Genomic DNA, 20339 nt, shown 5'->3' on the forward strand with positions numbered 1-20339 from the left:
CAGGTCTGGTGTACAAAGTGAAAACTGGTATCCAGGCACAACATGCATAGCTGAGAAAACTATGCATCTGCAAGGATTAAATGAAAGGAAGCATGATTCAGGCTATCTCATTGTTCAGGGCCATGGAATGAAATCTCTGACTTAGTAGCAGCAGCGAGCTGTTTGTTGGCAATGTCCTGCAGAATCATGAGGTGCTTCTGCTCATTCCTTCCATGACCATCAGTAGTCTTCAAATGGGTCATCCAGAGGCTAGACTGCTGAAACCTGTTCATTTTCTGAAAATAATGAAAACCATGATTAAATGGTTGATAAGCACATTAATGAAGATCAACTAAAAATCTACTTTCTGTTTAGAAAACCACTCAATTTCAACAAAGAAAGTCAAACAACAAAGAAATCCTATCTGGGTCCAGATTTTATTCTAGTGACATTTATGGATTACATTGAAGGCTGACAATAAATTGAAATCTCCCAACTACTTTTTAATTGTTTTATTTATGCTGGTCCTTAAAAGAATAAAATCTCATTTTTTTTTAATAAAGCAAACAATTTTTTAAACCATTGCTGCAGCTGCAAAATTGGTCAAGTTTTGCTAATAACAACTACATCAACAGCATTATTAAAAATAATTTGGCATTTTGCTACTTACGCTTTCAAGTTCCCATGCAAAGTGTAAAACACAACTCTACTAATGTCAAATTCTTCCTCTCAAAATTATCCCATTAGAATGAGCTGCTATCAAATATAAGAATATCCCATATTTAAGCTGGAAAGAGAATACTGGGCACACAGAAACAAGCCGCTCACCCTCCCCATTAATAACAACTCATCATCATATTTAAGAATTTTTCTTTTAAAGCAAATTTCTAAGGAATTTGAAGAAAATACTACAGACTACATAAAATACCAGGGTAATAACCATTTTCTGCATTCAATAATTCATTTAAGAGGCATTAAGGTAGTTTGTCAACATACCATCTGCTTCACTATCTGCATCAGTCACATCTGCAAGTTTAGGATGGGATGGCTGCACATTAGGCCTCTGAGGCTGAGTTACAATCTTCGATGGAACACAGGCCACGGGGTTGCTACTGAGAGGAGCTGGTGGCAGTCTAGAGAGGTTGTTATGCATCATCTTTGACCTCTGAACTGCCACACTATAATCTGGAGGTTTTAGGTGTAGGTGGGGTCCTTCCTTTAGGTCTGCTAAAGAAATCCCCATGTATCCTGGAGGAGTGGGAGGTGGCTCCCTATACCTATCCTCCTTCTTGGGTGAGGTGACACAGTACACTGGTATGAAAAATAAGCAATGAAAATGTTAATGAAAAATACAAGAAATGAAAAAAAGTGATACAACACTTATTACAATGACAAAATGGAACTTAAAAACAGAAAAAATGAGTATCTTTGAATACAATGACAGATTTAAAAATGTTTCTTAAAAAGTTCAATAAACTCAATATTTAAACCTGTTTGAAAATACATAACATTTTTTATAAACATAGAGAGAGAGAGTTGAAAGAGATTACACTGATAGCTAGATTCCTTCCGCAAGTCAGCCCTCGAATCACAGAAACGTATGATAAACTCCTCAGGACTTTCAGATCCCAAATATCTGTTCTCTGTTGATTGGAGAGATTTTCACAGAAACAATGCATCAGCCCTCTGCTTAATCTCTCTAGGTATGAACTACCATCTTGTGACACTTGTAAATAGATTAAATTGTCAATCCTGTCATATAAACAACTAAAAGTTTCCTGATACAGAGAAACTAAAATTCATTCAAGATCCTTCTAATTTCTGCTCTGTGATTAAGTGAAAACAAACAAACAAAAAAAACAAAACAAAAAAACCCATACTTTTAGGAAGTCCATCTTAAAATAAGTACCCCTGGGACTAAGACAAAGGTTCAATAATCATTAGAAATAGGTTAAAGAGGAAGTTCCACGGAGTAAAGATCAATCCACAGGATCTATAGAACCAATGGCTGTGAATATCCTTATCATGTGTCTTCTGAAACAGAAATACTACCTATATACAAACAGAATTGAAAGTACCATTAAATAAATTTATATTAATTTTCCCTTTAGAGAATCAAATTTGTTCATAATGAAATTTCCACCACTAGACTAGTGAAACTTTCACACAGTTTCAAGGTCAGAAAGAACTTCTGTTCCCATCTGAGGAGGACGGAGCAGATAAAAATGAAAAACTTAAGAGATTTACCCAGTATCATCCGGATATGAAATAAATCAAAGACTTAAAAATGTTGTTCCAAATACATAAGGGAAAGATTTCCTATCCCTATACACACATTACATATATGTATACATCTCCATTAAGTCTTTAATAAAAAAAATCTTTAGGAAAAATGAGCTAAAAACCCAAGCTATAATGCAATTTGTCAAGTAACTATAAATTGTATCTTTCACATTTTTAATAATTTAACTTGATACCATGAATATTTTTTAGAATTAAGAGTTATACTATTTATTCAAAGTATAATTATTTCACATATATTGAAAGGCAGGGGCCATTATATTCAAGTATTTATATAATTGAAGAGATAAAAAACATACTTGGTGGCTAAATACTAAAAGAATTTTAGTACATGGTTAGAATAGGATCCACAAAACAGGAGCTGGCACACCCATAATGTGCCTTAGAAGGGCATAACAGAAACATGTTTAAGTTTTTTCCCCCTAAGTTTTGCTACCTCAAAGCATTATCAGGTTCAAAATTTCTGATATGGATATATAGCAACTGTGGTCCAATTTATAAGGTAACAAAGAAAAATCTGGGGCCTCCCTGGTGGCGCAGGGGTTAAAGTTTCAGTGCTATCAAGCTATTAGCACCCACTGCAGCATGAGTTCAATCCCTGGCCAGGGAGCTACCCACATGGCACAGCAGATCTCTCCTGTCTCACCTGCTGCTTCTTTCAGCAATGCATTTCATTAGATCCTCCTGTTCTGCTCCCCAATGGGTCTTTGATGAATCCTTTCACCCCACCCCCGCATTTCTGGCCTACACCCCAGGTCTTCTATGTGTTAAAAACAAAACATAAATCTTTAAAAAAAAGAGAGAAATATCCCTTTATTACCACTGCATAGTATATTTCCTCAAGGGAAACATCTCAAAAACAAAACCTATTCACTCAACAACTACATAAGACTTTTCATTTTAATAGGCTTGAACAACTGGTCCAAAGTGGCCCTATGAACTTTTTAAAAAAAATCCATGGTTTTTTAAAATAAGGAAAAGATCTGTTGGAGATAAGGGATTTTTGGAAGGATAAAATTCTGGACCAAGGGTATCCCTGGTGGTGCAAGGGGTTAAGACGCAGCCTGTGGGGCCTCCCCGGTGGCGCAGTGGTTGAGCGCTGGGTTGCGAAGCTACCCGCGGCCTCTGCGGTGCCAGTTCAATCCCTGGCTGCTCCCCGGCCACGGGAGGAGGGTCCCACATGGCGCGCAGACCTCTCCTGCCGCCCGCTGCTCCCCTCAGCAGTGTACTTCGGTCCTTCTGCCTGCTCTGCTCCCTGCTCTGGCTCTGGTGAATTCTCTCACCCTCCCGCGCTTCTGACGGTACCCAGTGCATGTATAAACAAATAAACAAACAAATAAAAATACATGCCTCTTAAAAAAAAAAAAAAAGACGCAGCCTGTGAAGCTATCTGCAGCCTCTGCAGCACAAGTTCAATCCCTGGCTGGCCAAGGAGCAACCCACATGGCACAGCAGTCCTCTCCTGACTCACTAGCTGCTCCCCTCATCAGTGTACTTCGGTCGATCTGCCTGTTCTCTTCCCTGCTCCGTCTCTGGTGAATCCTCTCACCCTCCACCCTTCTGGCCTGTATCCCAGCTCTTGTATGCATAAATCTTTATGTCAGATATGACAATGGAAACACGACTTACCAATCAAGCCCTTTTCTGTACTTGAAGTAACAGTTTTATATACTGGGTCAGTGCCATCCTTGGGGTCCAAACCATCAGAAGACTCCGCTGCAGAGTTTTCTAACACTCTCCGTTTAACTGTCCCATAATTTGGTTCATAAGTATCAGAGAGAGAACTGGAGGAGGCCCAACTCTGTCTCATCTGATGAGTCTCTAGATTTCCTTTACACTGACCACAAGTTCTAGAGCAGTCTTTCGGACAGGTATATGGTTCATAGTCAGTGGGTTCAACTTCAGCAATGGGGCCATCCAAATGTGTATGTCGATAAGAGTTCAAGTAATCCCAACCTTTTGGGTTTGGAAGGTTTTGGAAGTTGTCATGGGAACTGCTGGAAGTCCAACTGCCACGACCACTATCGGCTGCTTCTATAATGACATGTTCATGAGAAATCTCTTCAGTGCTTACAGAGGATGAGACAGCTAAACTCTTGATTAGAGGTGGCTTTGAGTGTGTCCACCTAAAATTGGAAATACACAATGAAGTTATTTATTGGCTTCCTGGAAAAAATGTCTTTTGGTTCACTGCAAGTGTTACTGCCTACAAGGAAGTATAATGCATGCATGCAAGTGTTCTTGACAAAATAACCACATGACAAAAATGTTATATTCAACCATTACTCAATGTCTTCTATCATTAATGTTAATACTTAGCTAGAAAAAACACACATTGAAGAATCTCAAATACTGAGCAAGGGTTTCCTCAGAACTCTTCCTGATTTTAAATGAAAATGGAAGATGGAGCTTGAAATTATTAAAATTAAGTAAACATTTTTATTCTTGGCTAACAATACTAGATTCTTTCCATGGATATAGAATTAAGAATTCGTGGGCCTCCCCAGTGGCGCAGCAGCTTGAGCGCAGTGCTGTGAAGCTGTCTGCAGCCTCTGCAGCGCGGGTTCAATTCCTGGTCAGCCAGGGAGCTACCCACATGTTGCGGCAGACCTCTCCTGTCTCGCCCGCTGCTCCCATCAGCAGTGTTTTCGGTACATTTGCCTGTTCTGCTCCCAGTTCTGTCTCTGGTGAATTCTCTCACCCTTCCACACCTCTGGCCTGTACCCCAGTTCTTGTATAAATAAAAATAAATCTTAAAAAAAAACTACAGGAGTGTGTCATTTTTTAATTACTCTAGAGGTTAGCCTACTACAGAGCTAAATAAAGAGGAATTTTTCTTCAACTATCTACTTTAAATGAATTCTATCATTTACAGCATGCTTCCCCAAACTAAAGCTCATGGGTCAAATCTAGCCAATAGTGTGCTTTGCATGGTCTGAAGCTAGTAAGCATGGCTTCTCCATTTTAAATGGGTTAAACAAAACAAGCAAAGGAATTTGAGAAAGCAAAGTCTAAAATATTATCAGGCTTTTACCAAAACCCACCAAACAAGTCCCTAGGAACTTATGAATCCTTGATTTATAGTATACAGCAGGGTTCAGCAAACTACAGGCCAAGGCCAAATAGGCCCCTCTACTCGATTTTATACATAAAATTTTAATGGGGTCCAGCATGACTTTTAACATTGTCTAAAGACGTTTTGGTGCAACAATGGTAGGTTGAGTAGTTATGACAGAGACCTTATGGCCTGCAAAATCTAAAATACCTGCTACCTTTTATAAAAATAATTTGCTAATCTGATTTACAGAATCATAATTTAGAAACCTTTACAAATATGGTCACATATTACTATACCTTAAAATTTTCATATTAAAGTATTCCAAATTTAACAAAGTATACCAAAGTTAACAGCATTTATCAGTTTCTCACTGTTTTCTTAGCTTGCCATTTTGCTTGATTCTAAAATAAAAATTTAGAATAAACTTAAAAAAAAAAAAAAAAAACAAAAAACAACTGGTGCAAGGGGTTAAAATGCAGCACTGTGAAGCTGCCCACAGCCACTGCAGCACGAGTTTCATCCCCGGCCAAGGAGGTGACCCCACATGGCACAGCGGACCTCTCGTCTCCCTGCTGCTCCCCTCATCAGTGCATTTCAGTCAATCTGCCTGTTTTGCTCCCCACTCTGTCTCTGGTGCATCCTCTCACCCCCCCACCCCTCTAGCCTGTACCCCATTTCCTGTATGTGTGAAATAAATCTTTAAAAAAAAATACTGGGGGCCTCCCTGGCGGCGCAGGCAGTTGAACGCAGTGCTGTGAAGCTGTCTGCAGCCTATGCAGTGCTGGTTCAATCCCTGCCCACCACGGAGCAACCCCCATGGCGTGGCAGACCTCTCCTGTCTTGTCCGCTGCTCCCCTTAGCAATGTATTTCAGTTTGCCTGTTCTGTTCCCCGCTCTGTCTCTGGTGAATCCTCTTATCTGCCCGCACATCTGGCCTGTACCCCAGTTCTTGTATAAATAAATAAATCTTAAAAAAAAAAAATACTTTTACTGCCTAATAATTCCTACTCTCCAAATCATTTTCAGAGACTAAGGATCAAGGACTGTTTCACATCTCCCAATGTGTCTATAATGTTTGCAACAAAGAGGGCAGGTTCAGTATACAGTCTTTTTGAGCAATTGCTAACCCATAAGGCAGAAAATCAAGAACCACTTACCTCATATCTATAGCAGCTTTGAGTTCTGACAGAAAGCTGCCTGAATTCAGTAATGCTTTAAAAATGAGCACCCATGCAACTTTCAAAATAGTATTTATATATAGATTTAGAGAAGACGTGCAGCCCATGTATTCTTGTATGGATCCCCTGGCAACCATCCTAGTGGGAGGGTTGGGGATGGTGGGGACTGGGGGGGTGGGAGGGGGACGGTCTAAGCTGGGGAGCAGTGTTTGTAGAGGTCATTTGGATTGGGTGGTATGAAAATAGGCAAGCATGTTTACCCAGGGCCCAGTTGACTATGGTCTCCGATCCCTGAGGAGTGCTCTGTCTTTTCCAATGTCCCAGTAGATTCAGGGACTGCCACAGCCTGAGAGGAACACCGTTCATCCTGTAGAGCTGCAGACATGGAGTCAACAGAACAATTGCTCACAATGCTGGAACGTGAAGAAATCTCACTATGGCTGGAGTCAGATAAGTTGTCAGATTTAGCTGATGGTATAAGTGTATAACCTGAATGAGAGAAGACAACTGATCAAGCTACAAACAAGGCAATAGGTAGGAGAACGTGGTAAAGCAGAGAACAAAAACAAAAAAACCAAAAGACTAAGTAGTAATTTAAGTTTCCAGCTATCCCGATGTAATTTTGCCAATTTTCCATACATCATTCACCTTTGTATGCACACCCCACCAATCCAACTCTAAATTCAAGATATACAAAGTCAAAATGCATGTTACTGAGAAAACTAGCCCAAACATATATTTACCCCATGCTCTCACATAAGCATTTAATAAAACAAGAAGGCATTTAAAATACACAAAATATTAAAAAATAAGACATTCTGAGTTTAGCTTTTTAACTCTATGTCCCCTCCTTTGATAAATATATTTCATGGCCTGACCTGAAAGTCCAATATACCACCCTGAGGTCAGAAAGGTGTTAGGACTCAAGAGAAATTATATTTTTGCTTTTTTAAACTACATATACTTACCCCCAGATCTCTTATGTCACCTAAAGAGTCTAGCCCCAGTTGAATGCAGTTGTTTCAGTAGTTTTAATTGTTTTGATTTGAATTTCATCTTAGACCTAGTTTCCTTTCTCCTCTCCAACTTTGCTGAATATCAAACAGCTGCGCTGATGGATTTATAAGAATGTGTTGAAAAAAATAGCATCTACCTTTAAAATTGTTTTATGACTTACAGCACAGTAGACACAGCAAATATAACTAGAGAGGTTTTAGTTTGCATTCTTTAAAATGAATGGTGATGAAGTGGGGCAGAAGGCTCTAAAATCATAAGCCAGCAGCATGCTAGTTAAATGACAGAATGCTGTTTTGATTATAGGAAAAAAAAAAAACCACTTCTTTTGTTTAGAAGTAAAATGCTGTAGTAATCCAAATAAGTAGTAATTCTCAAAGAAGCAATTATCTTCTTGGTCACTGAGACAATGAGGTTCAATAGGTACTTAACCTTTGGGTCAATCCCTGGAAATCTCAAACTATAGCTTTTATACTCGCATGTAACTTAAGTCATTACAGAAAAATTCATTGAACAATAACCTTATTAAGCAGTTTCAGTAACTGTTTCAAAGAGAAAAATTAAGACCCCCCCAAAAAAACTGTTTTTGGCTTATGGAGCCAAGCTAGACAAGCCAAATTCCTAACTCCTAGCCTAGTTTCTAACTTAAGGATCGCTATTATTTCTCTGAGCTTCATAAACTGATTGGTCAGTTTATAAAAGGATCAAAAATTGTTGATGTGGTAAATTTTAAAATAAATAAAATTTAAAAATTTTTTCTCAAAATAAAAAAAGCATTACTCCTTTTATCCTAAGAAATAAATTTGTCTTACTGAACTAATTTTATCACTATGCCTGTTAGAAGCAGTACTTCTCAGATACAATCAATTCTAACAATCCCCGGAAACCTTTAAAAAAATATATTTCAGGACTCTTTCTAGCAATTTAAATTTGCAAGGTATGTGGCGGGACACAGCAGTTCTTTTTCACCCAGTTTTCAAACAACTTTGAACTGCTATGTTCTAGACTATCTCCTCTTCCTCTAATCAGAGATTCATGAAAACTGGATGACATTAAAAAGTGTAGGAGGACAAGATGCAGTTTCTGGCATCCAAAACACTTTTCTTCCTTGAGCTTGTAAAGTTGCTGCAGTTAACAAGACAGAAATGAAAGATTCTGATCAGACTGTAATGGGGGGTTTAATGTAAAAGTAAATACTGATCCCTAAAAAACCCTTTACTTATTTTACTCACAGACACAGCTGCTACCAGTAGGAAAAATAAAGCCAACTTACAGAAATGAGAGTATAAAGTTTACTAACATTAGTAAAATAACATGTACAAATAAGGCACTTTAAATCAATATGACTTCGTTTGCTAGAGGACCTGTAACACTAATTATGAAAAGCTTATAAAGAGTACTAAGTCATCTGTCTAGGCTTTGACAGATGACTTAATTTAAGCTACATTTACATTAATAAATAAAAGCAAATTCAACACTAAAATTAAATAAGGAACTTCGTCAGAGTGTCTTTCTCCTTTTAGACTTGAATCGCGTATAGAAGCAGTTTAAAGTGTTATTGTTGCTTCGGCTATTTGAATTGAAGATGCCACTCCCTTTCTCATCTTTGATGTTGCTTCCAACATCCTTCACTTTCTCACAGCTTTCTGTAGCTTGATTGTGATCTGCGTCCTCTTTTTTGCTGTTGGCTAGTCTCTCCCTTGAAAGAGTTCTTTCCCTAAATCTTCTAAACGGGGATGTCATTCTTTTTCTGGCTGTGTTCTCAAAACTTGTCCTGTCTCTATTCTCCTCAGTGGCCTTCTCGGTCCTGTCTGTTCTTTTGGCTGTGCTCCTGGTAATCTGAAGGATTTTCTTTTGCAAGTAAACCCCACCTATTCCGGGGCAGCTCTGGCCACTGATCTTGGTGCTGGACTCACGGGGAGGGGATGAGGAAGACCCTGAGAGGCGCAGCAGGATGCTGTGATCAGATAGGATACTGCCAACTGGAGGGAGAGATGCAAAAACCCTGTCATGGTCAATTAATTCTTTCCAATTAATCACAATTAACCTGGTTTATATAACATTTCACTATTAAAAATCACTAACATCTTGACAATATCTGAAAATGAAATCTAACAACATAACGTATGGAGAGTCTACTATACAGCATAAACACAGCATTCATTGCAAAAAAGAATACAGGAGAAAGATTATCTTGATCAGAACAGGTTGGTAGCAAAAATTTACAAACCACAAAAACTGTTGAAAGTTAGCCAAGTTAATGATTACAGTAAAGTCATAAAGAAAGACATGATTATCAGGTAACTAGAATTATTTCTCAAAAGTTAATTGTATCAAAAATTTTCAGGCAGATTCTACTAAAAAAGCTTAGTAAGTATCAGATTATGTTTAGTGAAATAAGCCAGAGGACGATAAACACTGAATGAGTTCATTCATATACAGTATAGAGGGGGAAATAAGCAGAGAACTAAATACATCAAAAACTTTTGGACTATGGAACAGTTGGTGGTTACCATAAGGAAAGTGGTTGGGTAAATTGGGACAAAGGGAACAATGGAATGGAGAAGGGTAGAATTAGAATTGGACATTTAGTGGTGCACTTAATGTAGTGTGCATATATATATATGTAAATGCACACCTGAAACATCAACTGTTATATAATACAATGTAATTTCAATGAAAATAAAAGATGGGACATATAAAAAGAACATACAACAGACACATGTACAAAGTACAATTTCTAATCTTGTTTTATCTCTAAGTGGAGAGGTTGCCTTCCTTAAGCACTGGGGAATATAAAGATTAAGGGCTCTTTATTTTTTACTCTTTTAAAGTTCTAAACTTTAAATTCTCCTTGTAAGAAAATGAAGATAGGCTTATCTTCTTAATTGACAGAAAGCAAAGAATTACAAAGTTTATCAAGAATTAGGAAAGATTCTAACACTGTACTATTCATTTAATGGCATTTTTGATTAATCACAGACTGTCAAAAATCTGTCTATGGAAATAAAAGTGTATAATTATTCCAGTTGCTTTTTTGTCTTTTTTTAAAGAACATATTTAAGAACAATTGGAAATAGTACTGAAAGAAAACATTTCTTCAGGTTTCTGAGGACTCTGAGCGCAATGACAGGCTCATAAATATATTAACATTGTGGTTGCCTATTGGCCACACAATGAAAGACACAGAAAAAATACTTCTCTATTCCAGTGCTGGGAGTCAATTGTTGGGAGTAAGAGCAATGGCAAAATTCCTGCTCCTCATACTTCTTCCCAGAAGATACATTCAGATATAAAACACCAAATTTAACTAGTTTTCTGATTAGAGAATGTGCATAATAGGGCCTCTGAACAGTCTTCCAAGGAGGTAAGAAGTATAAAGGTGTTCCTGAAAGAGTATTAAGATGTAACTACAGTTCATCTGTTGATTGGGGCACGTTGGATAGGCTTCCAAGTAGAATGAAACAGATTTGTGTGCCTCACCCAAATCCTGTATGAACTATATGCAACAGGTTCAGAAACCTGTGTTTTATAAACTCAGGTTTATACCTATCATATTTACTGTTTATACGTTCCATTTGATTTTCACTAAACTCTCCTTAGTAAAATCTGAATGAAAATTTGAGCCAGTCTCAAGTTATATGAAGGGGGGAAAAACAGGCAAGGAATGGAACAATGCTACCCTGGAGGCAGGGAAAGAGACATCCAAATTACTAAACACCATGTTATCAAATTAAAAAAAAATTTTCATTTAATCCCTATATGAAGATCCTAAAATAAATGGTCTTCCATGTTATAGACACGATATCTGGCCTTAAAAATAAGTTGCTTGTAGTAACAGTTTTATAGCAGGGGACAGAGTCAGGAGTCACACAACTCAAATCTGGCATCACTGTCCACAGTGCACACAAGGGTACAGGTAATGTCAAACCCTGATTAATAAAAAGGTAGTTATACTCTTACTAAAGAAAGGAATTTATTAATTTAAATATTTGTTTCTTTTCCTAAATCTTGTGGTTGACCAAAAAAACAATTTCTAGTAGAAATTCAAATTTTTCCACAGAAATTTTTAAATAAAGATTTCAGTGACATCAAGAAAACTGAGCAGAATAACACAACTTTGATTTCTGCCTTTTTTCTATACATGCCTTCTGCCAAAGAAGGACCAATTTTAATACAGGCATCCTCTAGTTCTATGATGCATAATACCTAGGAAGGATCTAAATAATTCAACCCAAAACATTAAAGTTTCAAAAATATGAAGATAAATTTTTCTTCACTCTTTCTATTATCAAAATAGAGTGAAAAACAATATATATGCCATGAAATTTGTTGTAACAAGAGATAGCCTGACCTGCTTTGTCTTACCTTTTCGAGGAGAACCTTGAGGAGATGCAGGAGGACTAGAATGTAAGGATGATGCCACAGAAATAGTGTCTTCTGTATGTTTCTTACCACTTATTTCTTCAGTTGCTCCTAATACTTTCTGAGGTAAACTTGTACCTAAACATAAATCCAAACCAGTAAATAAACATCATTTCACAATTAAAATGCCTACAGTTGCCTAAATTACTACATAACTAAAGCCATGGTACACAGTGTAGTTAGTTGAAATGTGTAAATGACAAACGGGGACTAAATGACTGGGCAATGGCATACAGAGATTCTCACCTCTAGGTTTGTGGTTCGAATTCAGTTGGTCAGCATGAACCAGATCACAACAGTTCATTTTCATTTGTTTGTTTTGTGCATAAGGGAAAATGATTTAACAGTCTGAGTATGCTATCCCACCCCCCACAATTGACAAACTTGTTGAAAGTTAATAGAGAAGGCATGGATTCAAACTCTTGCCTCCACTCTAGAGGTGGCCTCTCCAAGTCAAGGTGAGGCATGAGGCAGGGGCAGTGTAGAGATGTTGGCACTGTCGCTACCTGTGGTGCATCTGTGCTGTGGGTATACAGAAGAAGCTGCAGGGCTGCCAGTCCAGCCCTTTTCAAGAGCACTAAATTCACACTACAGGAGAGAAGTAGACAACAGAAAGAATCATGAATTTATATAAAAATAGTATGGAGCCCACTGGAAACATTCCTACAAAGTTCTAACATTACTCTTGTCCAATAGCTGGTGTTGTTTAGTGTAGGTTAAACTGAAACAATAGTTCTGACAGACTGACATTTTCATATACATCTCTGAAAAAATGCCAAAGAATTATCAATCCTGTTCTTAACTTGTAAAGTAAGCTCAATTTTGATAGGGATTTGGTGTAAAACAAACAACCCTTTGACAATGACAAAATTTAATCACAGCATACTCACACTACACGTAAGTGCCATTTAAAAATAGTTATCACATGCATAATAGGCATACTAAAGAAAGAGGGCAGAGGGCCAGGTGATGAAACTAAGTTAGGAATCAGATCTAAATTTGTCACCTTTCTCCTACCTGAAAATTTATCAAGTTCAGCAATTTTGCATCCAGTGCTCTCTTCATTTCCACAGTCACCAACCTACTTCAGGCTCTGAGCAACCACTTTTTAACTGTTAGACTGGCTTTCCATTCAGGCTCTCTCTCTCCAGCCTCAATGCTCCCTACTATAGTCCATCTCCAATAGAAACTGGACCATGAGCTTCTCTTGTTCAAATCTTTTCAATAGCTACCCACTGACAACTTTCCTTTAACAAGCTAAAGTATAATTTCAGTGTGCCTATGTCTTCACTTTTCTTCATCTTGGGAAGGAGTTTTAGCACAGTGGTTAAAAACAAGGAATTTAGAGCTAGTTAGCCTGGGCTCAACTCCCAGCTCCATTACTTACTGGAAGTGTGTAAGTTACTTAGATAGCCTATGCTTCCTCTGCAGAATGAGATTACTTCCTATCTTATTGAGTTACTATGAAGATTCAATGAATATATGAATTTAGTACCTAGAACAGGAAATGGTCTGTAAGTTAGTTTTCGTTATCAATGTCTCAGCACTCTTGCTGTAGCTTTACACTCAGAAGCAGCAAACTACCTGTAGCTACTTGCAGATACCAAGCATTTCATCCTGAATCAACATCTGTGGAATTTTTTGCCTCATTTGTTACTTCCTGAACAACATTTAAGACTGTTATCTCCAAAAAGCTTTTGCTGAAGCTCAACTTTACCTCTGCCTGCCCTAAAAGCAACCTTCCTTCCTCCCTCCCTTTTTTATTAAAGATGTTCTGTGTATTAATTTGACATAACAGCAAATACATTACACTTAAGTTACCTGTATATCTATAGCACTAGACTGAAAATCTGGCAGAGGAGGGGGCATTTCTTATTCAAGTTGAAATCTCAAAAAACAAAAACAAAAACAAAAACCTAAGTTCACAAAGTTCTATCTCATACATCCTATATATAATGCCTGGGCCTAAGTAATAATGCTAGGGATCAAGTATATTCTACTCTAGTTTCCCATCAGAAAACTAAAACAGGAAAGTATTACCATTAGGTAAAGTAATATTACCATTAGTATACTACAGAATATACTATATATTATAATATATAAAAAACATAGTGTATAATAATATTACTACTACTACTACTACTATTAGGCAAAGTATTATTATTATGTAAAGTCTACATAGCCTAAGAGAGGGTAAAAAAAGTGTGGCCTATACTTTATACTCACTTGTCTACTAATTTGGTTTTCTGAAGGATCGTTAATGAAAAACCAACACACAATCATTCTTCGAAAGAGCAACTTCATTCTCATGGGTTACATTTGTGTTAGCTAACTGATTAAATGCACCTCTGAATGCTGTAAGCTCTTGGTATCCAAGTGTATGTTTTCTAGTGATATAATTACAGGAACTGCAAAGCTAGCGTTGACAATATGCATGCTGTCATGAAATACCTACAGGCAAAATGAAACTTTTTTTCATTCATGAGTGATGACTGTATTATACAAACGACAAGAAGCTGATTTCCAAAGTATTAACATTTGTAATTATTTTCATTCTACTCCCCTGGAATTTTCAATTAATGTATATACTCACTCAATGTGACCGGGTCTTTTGATTGTCCTTTCTTCCTGATGGGGTGCAAATTAACAGCAGGCACCTGAAGCACCTGGCTCACTCTGTGAGGCTGATGTAAGTGGGCTTTAGCTGTTTGGCCAACAGACCTCAAAGGCACTGGAGACATTTCTGATGATTTGGCTGATCTCTTCTCACTTAAATTCTTGGTCACTAATAGAACAAGAAATCGGTTCTTTAGCATTTTGAAGGAAAGGTTGTTACCACTGACAATAACAAATGATGGCATTATTTTCATCACAAGAAAACAGATTAATAGTCCTAAAATATTTTCATTTATTACAAAATGTTATCTCTAAAATTTCTGTGGAGTTAATTTTACTTCTTACCTTTTTTAAAAAATCATTTACTTAATTAGCTATCTTCACTGTCACCCTGACATCTAAGTTAACATCCTCTCTTATACTCCCCCTCACTCTTTATCAATTCTGCTTTCAAGTCACTCTCCATACTACAGCAGTGACTCTTCTAATGTGAATATCATTATCACTTTCCTTCTCTAAAAGCCTGCATAAACCTTTAAGTGACTTACCACTGCTCTTAGAATAAAGAGTCAAATCCTTATAAGGATGTCTATTAGGTCCTGCATGACCCAGGATCAGCACAATATTGGTCCTCCTACTACACTTTGTAGTGACTAGATTAGATCCCCAATTTTAGATTCTCATGGCATCCTTTATCTTTCCTTCACAGCAGTGATGATTCTAACAACACAATTTGTTTAATTACTAATGGCTTTTCTCTCCATCAATAATTAAGGAATGTGAGAGTAAAGATTATGTTTACTATTATATCCCTTTGTGTTCAGTAACTGACAGAAAATAGGTCCTTAATAAGTATTTGTTGAATGAATAAGTGATATTACTTCAAAAGTTATACACAAGAATACTTAGGAGATTAGTTTATAAATTCTTACTCAGAATATTTGGAAATAAATGTCAGAATTAAAAACCAAGAACTATGACTCAAGAAAAAAAAGCTACTGCTCTATTTTATAAAATCAATAAATCCTATAATCAAAAGGAAAGAACTTCCTGCAGGTAGTACTTTTAATTATTCAGGGTTATTTTAATACATGTCTGACCAAAATATTCCATAATGTATTTGGTTTTACACATCAAGATAAAAGTAAAATTAGGATGTTTAGTCTGTCTCTGAATAGCTTCAATATCTATTATGCTTTATTTTTAAAAAAGATTTATTTATTTATGCATACAATAACTGGGGTACAGGCCAGAGGTGTGAAGGTGGGGGAAAAGAATAGGCAGACAGACTGAAATACACTGCTGAGGGGAGCAGTGGGCAAGTCAGGAGAGGTCTGCTGCGCCATGTAGGTCACCTCCCTGACCAGGGATCGAACTCATACTTCCATGGCTGCAGATTGCTTCATAGGCTGTGTCTTAACGCCTTGCACCTAGTAGGGAGGCCCCTACTATGTTTTCATCGTGAGAGCCTACAGAACATTTTGGGTAATAAGAATTAGAAAATATCTCAGAAAGTGAAAACACACAGACTGCTGGGGAAATATGTAGCAGATTGTCAACTAATTGAATTCAAGATGTTATCCTTTGGTTAGAAACATGACACCACCCCCTCCTTCTCTTAATACTAATCAATTGCTATTGCACAAACACACGTACAAATTAAGAGATGGTTTTAAGATAAAAAAGTTATTTGTTCATAGATGAGTGCTATGCTTTATTAGGAACATAAACATATATTGATTTTTTAGGGACAGTCAAATTCTATAATGCTCAGCAAACAACTAGTGTTTGGTCTTGTTATATTCATTATTTAAACATTTAAAAATCCATTGTGCAACAGAAATGAAACAGATCCTCAGGAAAAATTAAAGAAATATGCATGGAATTAAATTTTCACAATACCCAGTTATGAAAGAAAGGCCAACATATTTTCTCACATTTTAACTCAATATTAAATATATAGTGAAGAACATCACTTAGATATATGAGAAAAGATACAACCAAATCTTGGGTGGGCGTGGAAAGAAAGGTATGCAGCTCTATGTATATGTATGTATGAGACAGAAAGGAACTGAGACAGAACTCAGAGGTAGGTGTCTGTGAGATCTTTCTGGGTCTTAAAATTTAAATGAAAGAGATTTGCATGTTCTTGAATATCCCAAATCAGATTTAGCGAAGAAAGAAAAAGCAGAGAGCAAAAACAAAAGAAAAATAACCCTTTATCAGACAAGAGCAGGAATAATAAACTGTGTTCAATCATCATAAGATAATAAAAGTCTATATTGAAGTCTGTGGGAAAATATAATTTGGTAATCAAAGCAGACTCAGAGGCCATAAATTAAATACATGGCTCCTTGAAATGTGAATAAATTTTACAGATTCTATACACTTTTTCAGTCTTTAATTTCAAGATGTACCATTTCACAAGGGTGACACTATTCCTGATAGTCCATGTGTGGTAGATTTTCACAGGAACCATTTAAGTCTATACACATTTGTTATTCGATTGGTGATAACCATCCCTTGCATTGATAAGGAAACATATACTTAACTATTCTCTAACATGTTAACATCTGAGTGATTTCTTTTTCACTATAATACATATTGCAACACATCTTCCTATAAGCAGGTTTTTAGTAAACTGTCTCACTGAAATACAATTCTAATACTGGACACCTCACAAGTTGCTGTGAAGAGTAAATGGCAATCTCTATAAAATGCTTAGTATGATTGCTGGCAGAGAGAGAACTCTCAAGAACTGTTAGTTTTATTATTTGATTTCGCCTTCCTCATTTAATAGGTCTGACTAAAAAGAATCACAGAAATAATACACACTCCCCAAACCTTGTTCAAGTTTTACATTTGTGAAAACAGAGACCTAGAATGAAGACAACTTGTTCAAATGGTAATGAGAAAATCTGCCTCTTTACTTCAGTAGATTTTTTTCCATCACACTCCATTGCTATCCCTACAGGCAGAAGTGTTCAAGATACTTTTTTATAACATTTATTTCATTTGACCCTGAATGCCTCATTACCCTATCTTTTAAAATTCATTAGCCTATCTGAATTTTTCAAAAATAGTATTTGGCTATGTTTCTACTTTCTCTTGTCTACTTTTTTTTTTTAAGAAAGATTTATTTTTATTTATTTATACAAGCACTGGATACAGTCAGAAGCGCAGGAGGGTGAGAGAATTCACCAGAGCAGGAGCGGGGAGCAGAGTAGGCGGAAGGACCGAAGTACACTGCTGAGGGGAGCAGCGGGCGGCAGGAGAGGTCTGCGCGCCATGTGGGACCCTCCTCCAGCGGCCGGGGCGCAGCCGGGGATCGAACCAGCGCTGCAGAGGCTGCGGGCAGCTTCGCAACCCAGCGCTCAACCACTGCGCCACCGGGGAGGCCCTATTTCTTTTGTTGGTGGTGTTACAACAGTTTATTTTACCATTTTTGATTTGTTTTTCCAACTCACGAATACCTTATCCAGAGACATATGCACTTTGTACTGAATTTAATACACTGAGAATAAGTTCTCATGTACATATTTTTTTTTTAAACATGTGATTTTGCATGCACTCTGATGAAGCATGCACTTTTTAAAAAAAGATTTATTTGTACAAGAACTAGGGAAGAGTCAGAGGCGTGGGAGGGTGAGAGAATTCACCAGAGACAGAGAGGGGAGCAGAACAGGCAGATGGACCGAAGGCACTGCTGAGGTGAGCAGAGGGCGAGACAGGAGAGGTCTGCTGCACCATGTGGGCATCTCCCTGGCTGGTTGGGAATCGAAACCGCACTGCAGAGGCTGCAGACAGCTACACAACATAGTGCTCAACCGTGTGCCACTGGGGAGGCCCTCATGTACGTATTTTCAACATATTAACAATATCAGAATGTGTCTTATTTTTCTTGTTTTAGCTTATGGATACCTAAAACAGTGTTGTAATTAATTAAATTGAATTATACTTCCTGGATTTACTAGTTGGTAAAAGTTATTATCTGTGAAATGAAATAAGGTAAAAATTTTAGTAATACTCTTCATTTAGCAATGACATGTTCTCAAATAAAAGGACTACTATCTAATATTACACGAAGAATCTTCACACGAAGAATTTATAATGCTTTTTAAATTTTTTTAAAAAAAAATTTATGTAAGAATCGGGGTACAGGCCAGATGTGCAGGAGGGTTTCACCAGAGTGGGGAACAGAACAGGCAGACTGACTGAAATACATTGCTGAGGGGAGCAGCGGGTGAGGCAGGAGAGGTCTTCCGTGCATGTGGGTTGCTCTGTGGCCATTGGGGATTGAACCGGCACTGCAGAGGCTACGGACAGCTTCACAGTGCTGTGCTCAACTGCCTGTGCCAACAGGGAGGCCCTTATAATGCTTTTAAATAAAACTTTCTTCCCCTGTATCTTGCATAATAATCACCAGGAATGGATGGGATTTAGTATCTTAGTAACAGAATCACATGATGTTTGGGTTACGTGAGTAATCTTTCATGACTGCAAGTTCATTTTCTTGATTTTTCAGCATAATTAGAGAAATAAATGTCTATTTCGCTGTTAACATTACATAGTGAAAACATGTACTCACAGGTACCATATGCAGGTTCCCACTGCAATGACATCATCTGGAACTTCTCCTCATCTGTCTCTACATCCAGACTAGAGAGATACTGCTTCACCTTCCTTGCCATTTGGGCATCCTCGTACAGCTTCTTGGCATTCAGCAGGGAGCTACGGCGTGCCCTTTTTTTGTGAGCACCTCCCTGAACATCTAGCATGTTTGAGTTTGTGCTGCCTTGACTCAATGACCTGTGAGAAGATGGAAATCAGTTAGCTGCTGCAAAGATAAGAATAAACGTGGCAGATCAAAGATTAAAAAAATTTTGTTCTGTTAATGCTATTGCATGCTGATGCAAATGGGTTAAAAGATGAAGAGCATTAATGCAAAGTAATATGGCAGGTATGGCAATGTTCTAAGATTTGATAAAGTACAGAATTCAAAAGAAAAAGATAATAATTCCCCCGAGCCATGAAATCAGAATTGTCTTTGCGCCTATGAAACCCAAGGCACACCTATGAGAAGTGAAAGCATTCTTCTGGCCATGGCAGCCACCCACATTCTGAAGATATGGCAAGAACCTGGGCTGCGACAAGTCTAGCCTCAGCCAGATTTCTGCACCAAGGTTCTTCATTAAGGGAATTTCTAGAACAGCTTTGTTTATTGGTACTGCCTATTGCCACCACTACTGCAGTCTATAGCAGGTCCACTCTGAGCAAGAAAATTTTATTAGTCATCAGTTGGCCAATATTCAAAGAGAACAATCAATGGGAAAAATAAGAGCATCTGTACTCAACTCAATATAGTCAAGAGTTTGGCAATGCAGTAAAAAGCTACTCAATGCTTCACTCGTGTAAGAATAGATAGGCAAAAATGTTCATTCTAGGTCTCAGGATTTGGGACCTTTCTACTGCAATGTCTCTGAATGTGGTGGAACGGCAATGCAAGATACAAGTTCACATAACTCTACTCTTTTTGACAAACCTTCTTCTACAATGACAACATCTAGAACCAATGGAGAAAGGAAAATACAATGCTATTTGATCTTTCTAACAAGGCTAGCAAACACGAGGTTCTTTTATAATTTTTTATTGTATTTGCCTTTCTAAAATAATAAAGGTATGAGTTTTCGAAATTGGCCTCATATTTACACACAAATATTCTAAATACACAATAACACAGTCATAACCATTTGTTGTTCAGTGCTCAT

General features: G+C 37.4%; 1 protein-coding gene across 5 annotated transcripts in view; it reads right to left on the bottom strand.

Annotated features, from left to right (window-relative positions):
• Nucleotides 1–249: 249 nt before the first annotated feature.
• Nucleotides 250–20339, bottom strand: part of RAPGEF6 (Rap guanine nucleotide exchange factor 6) — a gene marked incomplete at both ends in the record, with an annotated part of 190947 nt that continues 170857 nt past the window's right edge. For 3 of the 5 annotated variants that reach the window (XM_084252765.1, XM_084252764.1, XM_084252766.1), the window contains 7 exons: nucleotides 250–275; nucleotides 976–1290; nucleotides 3910–4406; nucleotides 6777–7005; nucleotides 11899–12033; nucleotides 14549–14740; nucleotides 19160–19380. In XM_084252765.1, coding sequence (XP_084108891.1) covers nucleotides 250–275; nucleotides 976–1290; nucleotides 3910–4406; nucleotides 6777–7005; nucleotides 11899–12033; nucleotides 14549–14740; nucleotides 19160–19380 — 1615 coding nt within the window. The remainder of the gene's footprint in view (nucleotides 276–975; nucleotides 1291–3909; nucleotides 4407–6776; nucleotides 7006–11898; nucleotides 12034–14548; nucleotides 14741–19159; nucleotides 19381–20339) is intronic. The other 2 variants (XM_084252767.1, XM_084252768.1) reach the window with 1 other exon arrangement.

This window comes from Talpa europaea (assembly GCF_964194135.1).
Source record: "Talpa europaea genome assembly, chromosome: 13".
In the NCBI taxonomy this organism is placed as follows: Eukaryota; Metazoa; Chordata; class Mammalia; order Eulipotyphla; family Talpidae; genus Talpa; species Talpa europaea.